This window comes from Vipera ursinii (genome assembly GCF_947247035.1).
Source record: "Vipera ursinii genome assembly, chromosome: 2".
Classification (NCBI taxonomy): domain Eukaryota; kingdom Metazoa; phylum Chordata; class Lepidosauria; order Squamata; family Viperidae; genus Vipera; species Vipera ursinii.
This window is the reverse complement of record NC_139513.1, coordinates 259937610-259952421: the sequence shown is the minus strand read 5'-3', so window position 1 is coordinate 259952421 and position 14812 is coordinate 259937610. Positions and strand designations below refer to the sequence as shown.

The following is a 14812-nucleotide window of genomic DNA, read 5'->3' as shown; positions in this document are numbered from 1 at the left end:
GACAGATTACCCAAGGACAGTTCGATGAGCGTTATGTTTTATCCTCCCGTGTACGCACGGGCCGAAGTGTTCATGGCCTGAGCCTCCCTCCCGCCTGCTCCAGGGCAGAGAGAAGAGCTGTTGAGAACGTCGTTGTCACTGCCTTGTCTGGGCTGAAACAAGACCTGAGTGGAAAATATTATAGCCTGACAACTATGTCTGAAAAGGAGCAACAACAGCTAATTGATGTAAGTTTAATGCCAAACCTGGGAGTTGAACATAGGTATAAGACACAGGTCTGCAACCCGCAGCTCCGGAGCCACATGCGGCTCTTTCAGCCATCTCCTGCGGCTCCCAGTCTTCTGCCATGTGCAGTCCAAAAAAAAAAGTGGGACTAAAAAAGTTCAACCAATCAATTCAAATATGCAGGGTAGGTGCATATCTTGCCTTGGCTCCACTCTTCAGTCAAACCCTGTTCTGCACATGCGCGCATGTACACGCATGCACACACATTTTTTTGCGGCTCCCAGTTTTTCCTTTTGTGAGGGAACCGGTTCTGAGTGGCTCTTTCACTGTTTCAGGTTGCTGACCCCTGGTATAAGACAACAACTAATAACGTGGAGAGTCTCTCTAGAAGTGGATCTGGGAGATTATATGGACATGGTTATGTGGGCATGGAAGTAGTTGTCCCAGTCTTATTTATAATTCTGAGTTTTCTTGAGGTTCTCCAGTGATTCTTCTTGTTTTTGTTGAGATCAGACAAGGTTGGTTAGGCTGATTAGGTTAGAGAGTTATTCCAGGGCAGAGAGGGTTAATTTGGGTTTGATAGGATTAGACAAAGAGTAGAGCTGGTGTTCATCGTGGTCATATCTACATTACAATATCCAAATTTCTTCACTACACTAAAACATAACAAACTATTCCTTACCTGTTGAATATTAACTAATCAACATTTTACAGCTGGAATTTATTTCTCTTCCTCCTCATCACAATATAAGCAAATTATTCAATCTGACAAGAACCAAGCAACGTTAAACATGCATAAACATATACACACTAGCAGAACTCTTTTATTTGTGGAATTCTGGAAATAATATCATACCCTCAAATAACTTTACAAAGTATGTCAGTATTCATAATCCATTGATTTAAAAAATGTGAATTGAAAAATTGCAATATATTTATGACAGGGCCTGAGAAGAATGAGGGTTAAAAATAAATTGCAAATACACTGCAATCCTAGGAATATTTAGGTAACGTGTTAATGAACGGACTTGTAAGTAAACATAAAACAATGAGTTGTGTCTGAGAATTAACCAGAAAGGAAGAACGGAATTAATCAGCAAAAGCAATATAAAAAGATTAGAATAAATTCGGTTTTTTTACTTCTATCATTATTTTAATAAGCCTCGTATCTCAAAAAAATCTAATTTGTGGGTATTGATTAACTAAATATTATGTAAAAGCAGTAGGTGTGACTCAAATCTTATTTTAAGATTCCTTAATGTTAATTAATTTAACTCTAAGTTGAATTTAAATGTACTAAGCATAATTTAATTTTAAATTTTACTCTAATATTTTGGGTTTTTTTTCTTTCTTAGCATGTTTCCAATTCTTTACAAAACCTTAAAACTACATGAAATTAACAACATAGTCATTTATATTGGATACACAGTCTTTTATTTCCAACTGATTCACCATTATAATTCAAATTTTTTCTTTTTTTCTTTCCCTCTGCCTTAAATTATGCTGGTCTCCAGGACCATTTCCTATTTGATAAGCCAGTTTCCCCTTTGTTAACGTGTGCTGGAATGGCCCGTGACTGGCCAGATGCCAGAGGAATATGGTACGAAATGTGAGATGTGCACGTTTTCAATGTGAACAAATAATTATACTAATTTCTAACTCAGTTACTACTGTTCCTAGTTCTGAGCACATGCTTGGCATACACAATCTCTCCGTCCATTACATAATCTTTAAGCTTGCAGTGGGCAATATTTTGGTGGCCATCAGTGATTTTTGGGTGGGTGGTGTAAGAAGGCAGAAATCAGGAATGTTGTTTTGTTTTGTTTTGAATGGATGATATTCCAGAGCTTACATTACAATCTCTCATTCTTTCTCATCTCAGTATGGCAGGAAACTACTTTGAATTTTCATCAATCATGGTCAGAGAAAACACTAAGGACCATCAGAAATGATGTTTTTAGGGTTGTCTATGGCCCTCGGCTTATTTTTTTTAAAAAACAAAATAAAAACAAAAACATCTGTGATCAAAAATGCAACAATAACAAAAAAAAAGTAGAAAAAGCCTAGGGATCTGGACTCTTTGTTTCTATTCTTAATTGTGAAGAAATAGCTAATAAAGTCTGTAGATCTATTCTGAGGCATGATTTCAATAGCTTGCTTGCACTAATGCATGTGTGTGAGAGACAATGTATGCATATAGATGCCAAAGGAATGTAATTATCTTTCCTTTTTGTTTTACAAAGGTAAAATTGTTTTCTTTAATAAAATGGTGATAAACAATGTGTTGAAATTTTTTGAACAGGTGAACTATTTTGTACTTTCTTATTTCTCAATGTAAAAAACTTTCTACCAATATCATTAGAAAGGATATTACCAGTCTTGTCTTTAAGGAAATTGCAAATGCATGTTGCTCAAGAACACTTATGGAGGTATGAGTTATTTAAATTAAAATGTTGGTGTCAAGCCCGTCCTCGACGAAATCACACTCGGCCAGCCGTGGAATGGGTAACAATGAAGAAATGTTGGTTTTATTTTAGAAATTCCGCACAGGAAAAACACTGTGATTTATTAATAAATAGAGGAAAGTCAAGGAAGAAAGACATTTAGATGATCAGAATTAAATATTATTAGCTAGTACAGTGTTTCTAAACCTCAGTATGCTGGCTGGGGAATTCTGAGAATTGAAGTCCACACATTTTAGTTGCTAAAGCTGAAAAACATTGAATTAGTGGACCACTTCCTTTTTTAAAGACATACTAAGAATTTATTTATCAGGATGTTATATGTTCTGAAGGAACTTTTGGTAAATGTGAATACCTATAATACATTACTTCTATTATAGAATAAAAAATCAAAATTAAACATGTTTGGTATTTTAGAATGGATATTAATCTGAGAATATTAATTTCATTTCTTTTTATACTTGAATACTTTTGTTTACTGATTTCTCTTTGAGTCTCTTATCAATTAGATCTAAGTTTGAATCTAACAACACGTAAAGTATAGGGTATGTGTTGCAGTTCTTGAATTATCAATTCCTTTTTATGCTTATTTAGCACATTTTCATTATGTGTTAATGTAAAACTTTTGTAGTAAAAAACTACATGAGCTATGAAAGAGGGCTGACTGGTAAGTGAACTGAGAATATCCACCAAACTCTGTCATGCTTCCATCTAAGTTCAAATTGTAAAAAATATTGACCATTATGGCACATTAGGCCATAATGGAGTTTGTTATTTTTGGCTTAGTACAACAAGCAAATCCATCTTATTAAAACATGGATTGTTTTACATTGAAAAACGTTATTGGTTTTTCATTAGTTTATTAAATTGTTTTCCCCAGTTGTGCTTTATATAAAATTTGAACTGAGATGTGTAATTTGTTTGCTGTTTCCTTACACATAAGTGCACACATGTCTGTCAAGAAACACATGAGGAAGCTAAGTGTTTCTGGACAATGAAAGCATTCCTAAAAAGCACTTGCTGTCACTCGCAGCTTGCTCAAACTCATCCTGTGACTATCATATACAGTAGTTGGGAATAAGCCCTGCCCCTCAAAATCCTTTCTTCAGTCTCAGCATTGAACTTTTACTTTTGCAGAAGCTGCTGCCGATTTCATGCATGAAAACAAAAACTGAGGCCTTTTGTAAGGCAGCACTGTTTTTAAAAATAAAAAAAGTCTTCTTTTGAGGGTGAAATTAAGGAGAACAGCAAAATATCATGCATAGAGCAGTTACTGTCTTATTATCTGGAGAGAGAGAGCACACAGGTTAATCATGGTCAAACGTCTTCCAGTACATCTAACCAGACTTTTCAAACTAGAATCATAACTTCTATCTGCGGTATTGTCTTACTTATCTATGCATTTTCTCCCCACCCCCGTAGTTCAGTCATAGCCCAATCAAATAGCCCTTTCCCACATTCCAGTCATGTACTGCTGAGAATCTGCAACCCTTTTCAAACTGAGGTCAGCATTTGGTCTCTCTCAGTCTCTCTGAGTGCTCCACTCTCAAAGTTGGCAAATTCAAGTCTGAGAACACAAATGAAGCATGATGGTATATTATTTTGTATAGTAACTTAAATATAAGGAATATGAATGTTCTTCATATATAGAACAATTATCTTGTTTGGTCACATTTAAATTACAATTTGTTGGCAACTTTTGCACATAGCTGAAACACTATACCTAAGGTATTGGTCATCCAATATTTTCATCCATGTGGCCATGTATTCTAAATCTGAAGGATAAAATAGCTGTGTCAGCAGCACTGCATCCTGTTTTTTTTGCAATTGTATGAAGGTGCTGCACTATATAGCTTGTGATACAGCAGATTCAAACTACAGTAGTCAGTCAGTTCACCAGTTCTGAGTCATGTATTTGACACATTTAGCTAGCCAGGACATGATGAGGAGTTCTCATCTTATGCTACTGCACAAAAGGGAATCAGAAGTCAATGCCTTTTCTTTCTTTTTTTCCCTTTGCCCTATACTTTTCCCTTCCCTTCTCCCTTCCTTATTTTCCCATTTTCTTTTGTACTTTTATATTTTACATTATAAACTAATAAACAAAAATAAGAGGACGTCATTGAGTTCTGGACCGGTATCTTGTTCCACAAATGCAGCAAAATATATTAGACTGGATTTTCTATTTGGAAAGAACTGATGATTTGATGGTAGAAGAACCCTACTGGTTCAGCTTCATGCACCAATAACACCTGCTAAATTTTAAACCGACAACCAATATAAAGGTCTGCAAATTGGAGGACTAGTTATAATGCTGCTGTTCAGGGACCTAATGGAAACAGACAGTTTCCTCAATGTTCTTGAAGAATTTTCTACATTGTTTCTAATAAGAACATTTGATACCCTTGCGATAACTGGATGATTTCTATGATTGTTCTGAAACTTTCTTTTCTCTTAATGAGCTAAATTATCCCCGGTTTACTAAACAGCCACTTTTATTATATTATAATAGAGCAATCAAGATTGCTTATTTTTCTGGCCCTGTTGCTGAATGGCATAGTTGTTCAATATAGTTCAGTATCTCTGCTAAAATGTTATGAAAGCAACCAGGTCAGTGCTGCTCAGGGCTTTTTTTGTCATAGAATGCTCAGAACGGAGTTCCGGAATCTTTTTTGGATGGAACCTTGTAGGGTAGGCAAGGTGGGTTGTATGACATATGTGAGTTCCGGCACCTTTTTCTTTTACAAAAAAAGTACTGGTGCTGCTCATAAACAATTTCCATCAGGTAAAATCATTTGGCTGTATCCCAAATGTAAATTTAGCAATTAATGGTTTTGCTTATCCTTCCAGAGAAGGTAGACAGATATTTAGTGAGAAGATTCCTATCAATTCTTCATTTTCCTTTCACCCTTTTTGGAAATTAAATAGATCAGGATGGGACCGGTCCCATGGTTAAGATATGTGATCAGTATGTTCTTCTTTGAGGGATGTGTTTTCTCTGACTAAAAAGGCAGTAAGAAAACTTTTATTGGAGAAAAGCTTTATTAACTTGGGAGTAGATATAATGCTCCTTTTCTGGAAACATGATTATAAGATGATGGCCTCATAGCTCCAGATGTGTCTGAGGAATACCAAATAATATTGACTTTCTGGTTTCACTTTAGACAGGCTGGGCTCTTGTGTTGAAATTGTTTGGTATTTTTAGACTTCCCGTGTTAAAAACAGGATGAGGGAGTACAATTCTACTAATTTTCCTGGGCCTCTGGTTGTTTTTAGTACCATCAGCCATAGTATCTTCCTGGGTTGTCTGGTGAGATTGAGCCATTTTAACATAGTCTGGTCAACCTATCAGGCTGTCTAGAAGGTAGTGCTGGGAAAATGTTGTTCAACATCTTAATGAAACTGTAGAGGGAACCTCATGCTAATGTCTCTTAGCCCTATTGCTCATTATTTACTTCACATTGCCTAATCCTTATAAAGGGGTATATGATAAATCAGTCTGAAATTAAATCCAGAAAAGTATAAGTATTGTTGGTTGATAAAAACTGGACTTGGATATTGTTCCTGCAGTTTTGGATGGGGCTACTATTTTCTGTTAAGCAATGGGAGGTTTTGACATTTCCCTTATTTTTCCACTCTTACTATATTTGCCAGTGGCACCTATGAAGATAAGAACCACCTTTGCACAGTCACTTCTATTGCACTAGGGTGTTTTTTCTTAACCAGTAAGATCTAGTGACAGTGATCCATATCATAGTTTTGGCAGTGTGGTCCAATGAAGGTAACTTGCACTATGCCATAGGTTATAGCTTTGAAGTTAGTCTAATGTTTTACTTTTTCTATTTTACTGATCTCACTTTGAGCTGCCCACGGTTATTGTTTATAATATAGACAAACATGTTTGTCTTTAAAATAAAAATAAATTATATAGATATACAAATATAGAATGTGAGGGACCTTCTGCTACACTACAACATGCAAGGTACAAGATTCATATGATGCTAGCACAAAACAATCTCATTAGTTGCCCAACTGTTTTTTCACTTCTTTTGTTCAATTGTGTCCAATTCTTAAAAACTGCTTGCGCAAGTCCCTGCAATTTTCTTGGCAAGGTTTTTCAGAAGTGGCTTGCCATTGCCACCTTCCTAGGGCTAAAGAGAAAGTGACTCCAGCTGGCTTTGTTCCTAGGCTGAGATGAGAACTCATGGTCTCCCAATTTCTAGCATAATGCCTTAATTCAGGGATGTCAAGCTGCTGCCCGCAGGCCGGACGCATCATCGGGAAGCCACGCCCACCCCATTGCTGGCAATGGCAAAACTGTTCCGATACTTTGCATGACGTCACGTGACATCGCGAGTTTGACATGTCTGCTTTTTAAATTGCTATAATACGCTGGCTCTCACCAACTGTTGACTAGCCTTTGTTTAATGTATTTATATTGATTGACCTTTTAAGCCTTAAGCAACTTAGGATCTGACTATCCAAATTTCTACTTCATATGCTGCAAAACTGTCTTTGTTAAGACCTACCAAAGAGATTCTTTTGAAGATGCTGCTACTGTCAAAAGTTTCCTTTAATCCTGTTACTCCCAGGCTTGACATTTGCCCACTGCCCCAATGTTTAGAAAACCTGCCAAGACACATCATTTTCTTCAAATGATTGTTACATGGCTTAAGTACTTATTTACTGTTAGTTTCAATTTATATTTTAAACTTCTTATGTTCTGGTTTTGTTTCTAAAATTTTTAAGCTGCCCCAAATCCTCACTAGATCAAACAAGCTGGGTATAATTCAACAACATAATAAATTAATTAGTCCCAGCTGCACTGGGGAGAGAATTTAAGAGATTTTTTTCCCCTATACCAACCTTCTGTAACAAGACTAACAGCAAGAAGCAGATCATGTGTGAAGTCAACTGACACTAAAGTGCTGCTAAAGCAGGCGGGATATCAGAGTGTGTGGGCAGAAAAGGCAGGGAGAAAACAGTCCAAGTCTCAAAAGTGTCAGCTGATAAACCATCTTCAGCCATTGAGAATACAACCTTGGACTTTGAATTAGAAATCTTAACAGTATTGCAATTTACCTTGCTAGAATGAACTAGGAATATCTTCAAAGAAAAGAGTGAAAAAAATATCCAGCCTCTGTTTTATTATTTTCAGATGAATGTCTTCACTTGTCTGCTTCATCAAATTTTAAAACATCTTCAAGAAAAACATAATAAACAAATCAATTTTTCCTTGCATGGTTACATGATATTCTCCATTACTTTAATTCTTATTCTCTAATGTGTGCTACTCAGCTTATCACAAATAATATTAATACCTAGAAGGCTTGTGCTCATCTCTTTTCATATTACATAATTATTCTAGCACTCCTGCTATAAAAAAATTTCTGTATTCGTCCAAGCTGATGGCATCTCAGTACTCTGACAATACTTGCAATTTTCATTGAAGGATCTCTTAAAGGGTTTTTAGAGAGCAACAGTAATTTTCTTGTGCAAAATTAATATTACTCTCTAGTAAAGAAGGAACAACTTTTCAAAGAAGGTTTCAGGCATTATCTAGTTCAGGGTTTCTTAATTTTGGCAATTTTTAGATGTGTGGATATAAATTGCCAGGATTCCTGAGCCACATTCTGAGAGTTCTGGAATTTGAAGTCTGCACACTTAAGGTTGTCAACCCTGAGAAACACTGACCCAGTGGCTTAGTTTTGTGCTGCCCTGAATACTTTGATTACTTTAAAGAGAATGGGCAGAATGCAGAAAACACTTCTCTCAGACAGCATGCTATTTCTTTGACCCAGATGGTGATATACCTTGCAGTAGGGCCCTCACTTCTGATAAATCTGTATTTCACTGGAATTTCCTCCATTTCTGTACCAGTTCTTCCCTGTATTATTCAACAAAGAAGTCAGTTTAGAGAAAATTTAGATACAGATGATGTATCTCCCATCATTCCTATTTCATAATGTTTTAAACTGGAAGGACAGATTCCTCTTCTTCCAGTCAAAAAGTGCCTCCATGCTTTCCCAATTCCATTTCCCATAGCAGCATAAACCTCACACTGCCTTTATTTCATAATGTTCTAGTACAGCAGCAGTTCACTACCAGTAGGATTTATAACTTTGGAAATTTGGGATTGTGTGGTTGCTAGTCAAGAGAGGAATGCACTGTGGGCAAACTGAGTAACCCTTCTTTTTGATGCCACCATGAAAGTTCCAACATGATAACAAAAGGGAAATGTAAAATGAAAGGACCAGCATCTTTGAAGATGGTTTTGAAATCTTCTATGACCAGAACACTAATGAATTGTGCATCTCTCTCAACCAGGCATAACAATGATAAAACATTCCTCATCTGGATCAATGAAGAAGATCACATTAGGGTGATTTCCATGGAAAAAGGTGGCAACATGAAGCAGGTTTTTGAAAGATTTTGTCGTGGATTGAAAGAGGTGGATGCTTTTCTTTGACTGTTAAAAATGTATTTTTAGATTTTAATATAACATCCCATTTGTGCTTTTATGTTATTGCTGCTAGTTTTTCTTTTTATTGTATAGTATATGATACTATTTGAGACTCCTATACTAGCAGAGTTGGGGCCTCTTAAATTAGAATGAGGCAATTGCCACAAGCAGCAAATACTGCATGGAAATGTAGGAGCTTTTTTTTCAATTTATTGCCTTTTTTAAGTAAGACACTCTGCAAAACAACTTGTTTCTCTCAAGCTGGGAAAGATCAGTGACTTTGCTATTGTTAAGGAAGATTTGAATCTCAGCCAAATCAAGTGGAATAGAACTCAGCAAAAAAAGTCATATACCAGCCTCTGATCTAAAGAATCTTAGGATGATATATATTTAATTATATATATCATACTGCTCAGAGCTTTTTTTCTCATAGAACGCTCAGAACGGAGTTCTGGCACCTTTTTTGGATGGAACCTTGTAGGGTAGGCAAGGCAGGTTGTATGACAAGTGTTGTATGACAAAGCAATGAAAGCTATGAGAAAAAAAACTAAAATATATTATAAATTTAATTATAAAGAATTAAATATAAATTTTATATACATGACATAAGACACACACACAAAACACTGTATTTAATTCTTTTCTCATAACTTTAATTGCTTTGTATGTTTAGAATACATAGAATATATTCTATGTTTCCATCTTTGAATGATGCATGAATGAACCTTTATTGTCAAAGTACATGTGTACAGTGAGATTGGCTGAGCCTCCCTTTGTTCCCCCCCCCACAACTCACAGTGACAACAAACCCACCATCTTGTTACACCATGTGAGCTAATTGCACAACACACCGGCCTCCCAAGTCAATCATACATAGAGTTATTTCACATTCAGGAGCCTGACAGCCCATGGATAGAAGCTGTTCTTCAGCCTGTTGGTACGGCTGGCTATACTTCTGTATCTCCTACCCAGTGGTAGGAGGGTAAAGAGGTACCAACCAGGGTGTGAGTCGTCCCTGTCAGACAGGATGGTTAAAAAATAGGGAATATTGCCATATTTTTAATTACAATTAATTTAATATGTCTATAAGTTTAAACTGTGACTGAACTAGGTTTTAGTTTAATAGGAGGTAGGACAATGGTGGGATTCAGCCTGTTTGCACCAGTTTGGCAGAACCGGTAGCTAACTTTTTGTTGCCCAGACCCAGAATGGACTTCCGGAAGCGGCATCCACACAGAGAACCGGTTGTTCACATGTTTGAATCCCACCACTGAGGTTGGGTTTGAAGTTTTAGAAAGTACAAGTGGCAACAATTGTGTTAAAATGGCCTCCACCTCTCTGCAATAAAAACAACTCTTCTAACATGTTGCTTGCCACAAAATATGTTATTTTTAGATATGTGCCATTTGTTTAAAATAAATTGTCATACACAAATTACACTGTTTATTGTTTTTAAATGATGAGCTAAAATTCATAACAAGACAACAGATTTTATTAAGTAAGAATATGGCTAGAATAACTGATCAGCTGAGCTGATCAATTTCTCAGCTGTGATAAAGCTTTAAATAGTTGGGAAATCAAGACTATATAAATTTTAGCACCTTTATCTAAATGGGAGCCCTGACTAAAATCAGTAGTGTTCAGTCCTCTAAACTGAAACATGTTGTGTGAAGATATACTGTAATATAGATATAATATCCGGCCTCTGAAGCTTTAGCTCTATTTCTATACTTTATGGATTTATTTGATAGATAAAATTCCGTATTCTATTTGCAGCAGACTGTTGAAGCTTATGAACTTGACAAACAACAGTCTGGATATAGACAACTAGTACTGTGCACAGATGGCATATTAATATGCTGTGGTGATTCATTGAATTTTATTTTCTTTCCAGGTTGAGAGGTTAATTAAAGAACAAGGCTGGGAATTTATGTGGAATGAAAACTTAGGATACATCCTCACCTGTCCATCTAACCTAGGAACTGGATTACGTGCAGGAGTTCATGTTAAACTTCCAAAACTTAGCAAAGTAAGTAAGCAATTTATATGACTCCTAAACATAAAACAGTCTTTTGCAATGCCTGTAAAACCAATCCAGAAAAAACTGTGGCGATGAACCTCCTTCTTAAACGATTTAATTAGATGAACAATTTGTTTACAAACATGCATGTTGTTAAAGAAAGGCTCAGTATTTTGTTTTCAAGTGATTGTCCCTTATATGGTAGGACCCTAGGTTTTCAAAGATCCTGGAAAACCTGAGACTTCAGAAGCGTGGCACAGGTGGAGTTGACACAGTTGCTGTAGCAGATGTGTATGATATTTCCAATCTAGATCGTATGGGACGATCAGAGGTAAGTTTCTACCTAGTTTTTTTTTTAAAATAGGAGGCAAAGCTGAAGAGAAACATCTATTTACCTAGGTGTCTGAAAGTATTTTCCGTATCAATAATATATTTGCTTATTTGAGGAACAATCCTCACCCAATTCAGTGATTTCTCACTGGAAGTTATGCTGGCCCTGGGTGGGTGTGATGGAGCTTGTGTCCTAGCTGTGATTCTCTAGCAGGTGTGCATCTTATTTTTAGTTTATTTTTTTAGCAACTGTGTACAGTTGTATTCATTTAAAGTTGTGTGCCATTCAGAATCATGTATATCAGATAGGCAGCTATATAAATTAAATAAATAAATAAATACCTTTACATATGTGTGGATATTATTGGGGAAAATAAAATCACGAAAAGCTGTAATTTTTTTGTATATCTGAAAAAATATATAATGTGATTAATTAAATCTATTCATCACAAAAGTAAGGGAGTTCCAATGCCCACAATTCTACTATTCACTGGTTGTTCCCATCTTTCTATTCTGTATCTCTAGATAACAAGATCTTTAAAAAATATACTTTACACCCTTTTCTTTATTTTACACATATACCGTTTTCCTCATAGGCTACAGTCACAAAAAACATATCAAAACCCTTCCTCCAAACAGAAGAAAGTGCCAAAATCACAGATTATGTGAAAACCCTTATTCAGCTAATGAAATTTGGTCTGTATTTACCCATTACAGACATGGAAAATGATGTATAATTAAACCAGGGATAATTATGGCCACCTGTATAATTAAACATCCATATGCTGTATTCCTATATGGAATAATATTTATTCAGAGGAGGCCAACTGATTAGGAAAAACTAAGGGTAGAATTACAACCAGAATTGAATATTTCTGCTTGTAATTGTAAGGTTTTCAAATGCTGTTAATTCTTCACCCTTTTGATTTTTCATATTTTAAGGACCACTGCTCCAAATAAAGATGAATTTTAGTATTCCAGTGGTTTTTTTTTAATAACTATACCACCCCTCACCCATGCCCTCAACTCAAATAAGCACATTTTGGGCAGGGGTACTCCCTTCATTCACCAGATCTCAGTGACACACGCCAAGCCCTCCCATTTCTCCAGTATGGAAGAGGAAGATCTTACTACTAATGAACTTGGCATTCAACAGAATCAGTGAGAATTGCTCTAGCGCTCAGGACCTTGAGTTGGAACAGAGAAGCTGGAAGATGGGCAGGATCCAGATCTCCTCTCCTCCTTCCCTTGTAAGGCTCCCCCTCCCCACTATATTCTCTTCAGAAAGATTGCTATATTTATATGCAACGTTTATATGGGCTTTCTTCTGCTGGTGGCTTTTGATATCTAATCCAGTATTTTCACATTTAACAACTGCGTATATAATCTAGCATTTCCACAATTTAGGATTTTAAAAGACAAAAGAAAGGACTACTATTACCATATAAAGGTTTTATCTGAGAGGCAAGCTTCATACATTTTTTAAAAACTTGCAGATTAAATCTTTCTAGAGTTAACCACTTTGTATTAAAGTGTATGGTTGCACTTTTCTTCCATGTTCTAGCTTAGTCTTCTTCCACGTAACCAATTTCAATGCACGTAGTATGGCAAAATGATAAGAGATGGATTTTTTCTCAATACATTTTTCTTCTAGAATTTAGAAATGGCATAGTCTAGGAAGAATTATGAAATATAATTTACTGAAGATATAATAAACTTTGTGGTAAATATCAATAGAACTACCTGATCTTCTTATAGCTTCATAATCTAATATCAGAAACCTTTACTTTTATTTCAGGTGGAACTTGTCCAGTTAGTCATTGATGGTGTGAACTATATGATTGATTGTGAAAAGAAGTTGGAGAGAGGTCAAGACATCAAGATACCACCACCGCTGCCTCAGTTTGGCAAGAAATGAAACTGCTTCCAGTGATTATCATCTGACTGGAAATATGTCTGTGGATTGACTGTGTATTCTGTGTTCCTTTGAAATGTTAAAGAGAAATATGGATAACATTTTTCCTCAAATAGGTACCTATTAATCAGGGGGTTGGATAGGGTTGCTGAGAAGAAGACAAGAACGTAAGATATAGAAATGTGCAGAATACAAATGGTTGCAAACATCACTGCTGAAGAGTAGAATTGCCCTTGAAGATTAGTAGTCTTAGAGCATTTCCCTGTGAAGTTTAACTTCTTTTAAAGTGTACAGAAAGGAATCTCATTTCCTTTCTTTTCCTTTCTTCAATTATTTCTTACAATGTCCTCATTCCATTCATTTAGTTCAGATTTTCCATCTTTCTTTAATCCTCTTACGCAGGTCCATTCCCTTTTCCTTTTTTTTTTGGTGCTTCTGGACACCAATGTGCTTGAGAGCGTGTAATTTGTGCATACGAATTTGAATGGTTGCTATATACAGAGCTAAATGTTAAAAATAAAGTGCTGGTTATTACAAGTAACACATTTTACTTTACATTTTAGCTATTAATTCAATGTTTTTATTTATTCCTTAATTTTGCCCATTTTTGGAAGGTGGCTTCTGGCAGACACATAGACACACATACATACACGTATATAAATATGTGTCATATGCACACATTTATGTAACTGGTGTGTGGGGGCAATTCCAAAATTGGTTTCAGATGGTGATGGCAACCCTCGACTGACGGTATGAAGAATTTTTATTATTTTTTTCTCTGTACATTTCCTTTGAGTAGGGAAAATAGTGTGTTAAATATTGGTTGTTTTCATTTTAGATACGGTAAGCACAAATTAATGTAATATATTATTATATGTAAAATTAGATCTTAGTGGCATATTAAATAAATACTTTCTGATGCCTCAGATGCTACATATCTTTTCAATCCATTTTTTAAAAGACATGAATTATTCACATAGACAATTCTATGGCTTTGGTATAAGGGTATTATGTCAGCCTCAGACTTGTGAAATCCCACAAGAGAGCAGAAACAGAGATGAGGCAGGCATGCCAGGATCTTTTCTCACAGTACCCATTGGCAACATCACTACTCATCAGTAACAGCAATTCCAATTACTGTATGTTCCTTTATGGAGTTAATGCATGGAGTTAAGGCTCTAAATGAGAATGCTGCAGTGATGTCACATTGCCTGGAATATGCATTTATTTAGTGCACAAGCTGTTGCTATTGTTCTGACAGGTACTTACAATTTCATCCTTCTCAGTTTATTCAAATGAGTTGATTTTTGTTGATTTCCTGGTGCCCTCTGAGCTTGGTTATTTTACTGCCAACATTTCATTACCAGACTAGTTAACGCTATCAGACACTATTGGGC

General features: G+C 35.8%; 1 protein-coding gene across 1 annotated transcript in view; it reads left to right on the top strand.

Moving 5' to 3' along the window:
- Positions 1-14382, top strand: part of CKMT2 (creatine kinase, mitochondrial 2) — a 31006-nt gene extending 16624 nt beyond the window's left edge. The window contains exons 6-11 of the mRNA XM_083352156.1: positions 6-227; positions 1740-1825; positions 9015-9138; positions 11045-11179; positions 11376-11501; positions 13299-14382. Coding sequence (XP_083208282.1) covers positions 6-227; positions 1740-1825; positions 9015-9138; positions 11045-11179; positions 11376-11501; positions 13299-13418 — 813 coding nt within the window. The 3' untranslated portion in view covers positions 13419-14382. The remainder of the gene's footprint in view (positions 1-5; positions 228-1739; positions 1826-9014; positions 9139-11044; positions 11180-11375; positions 11502-13298) is intronic.
- Positions 14383-14812: the final 430 nt, after the last annotated feature.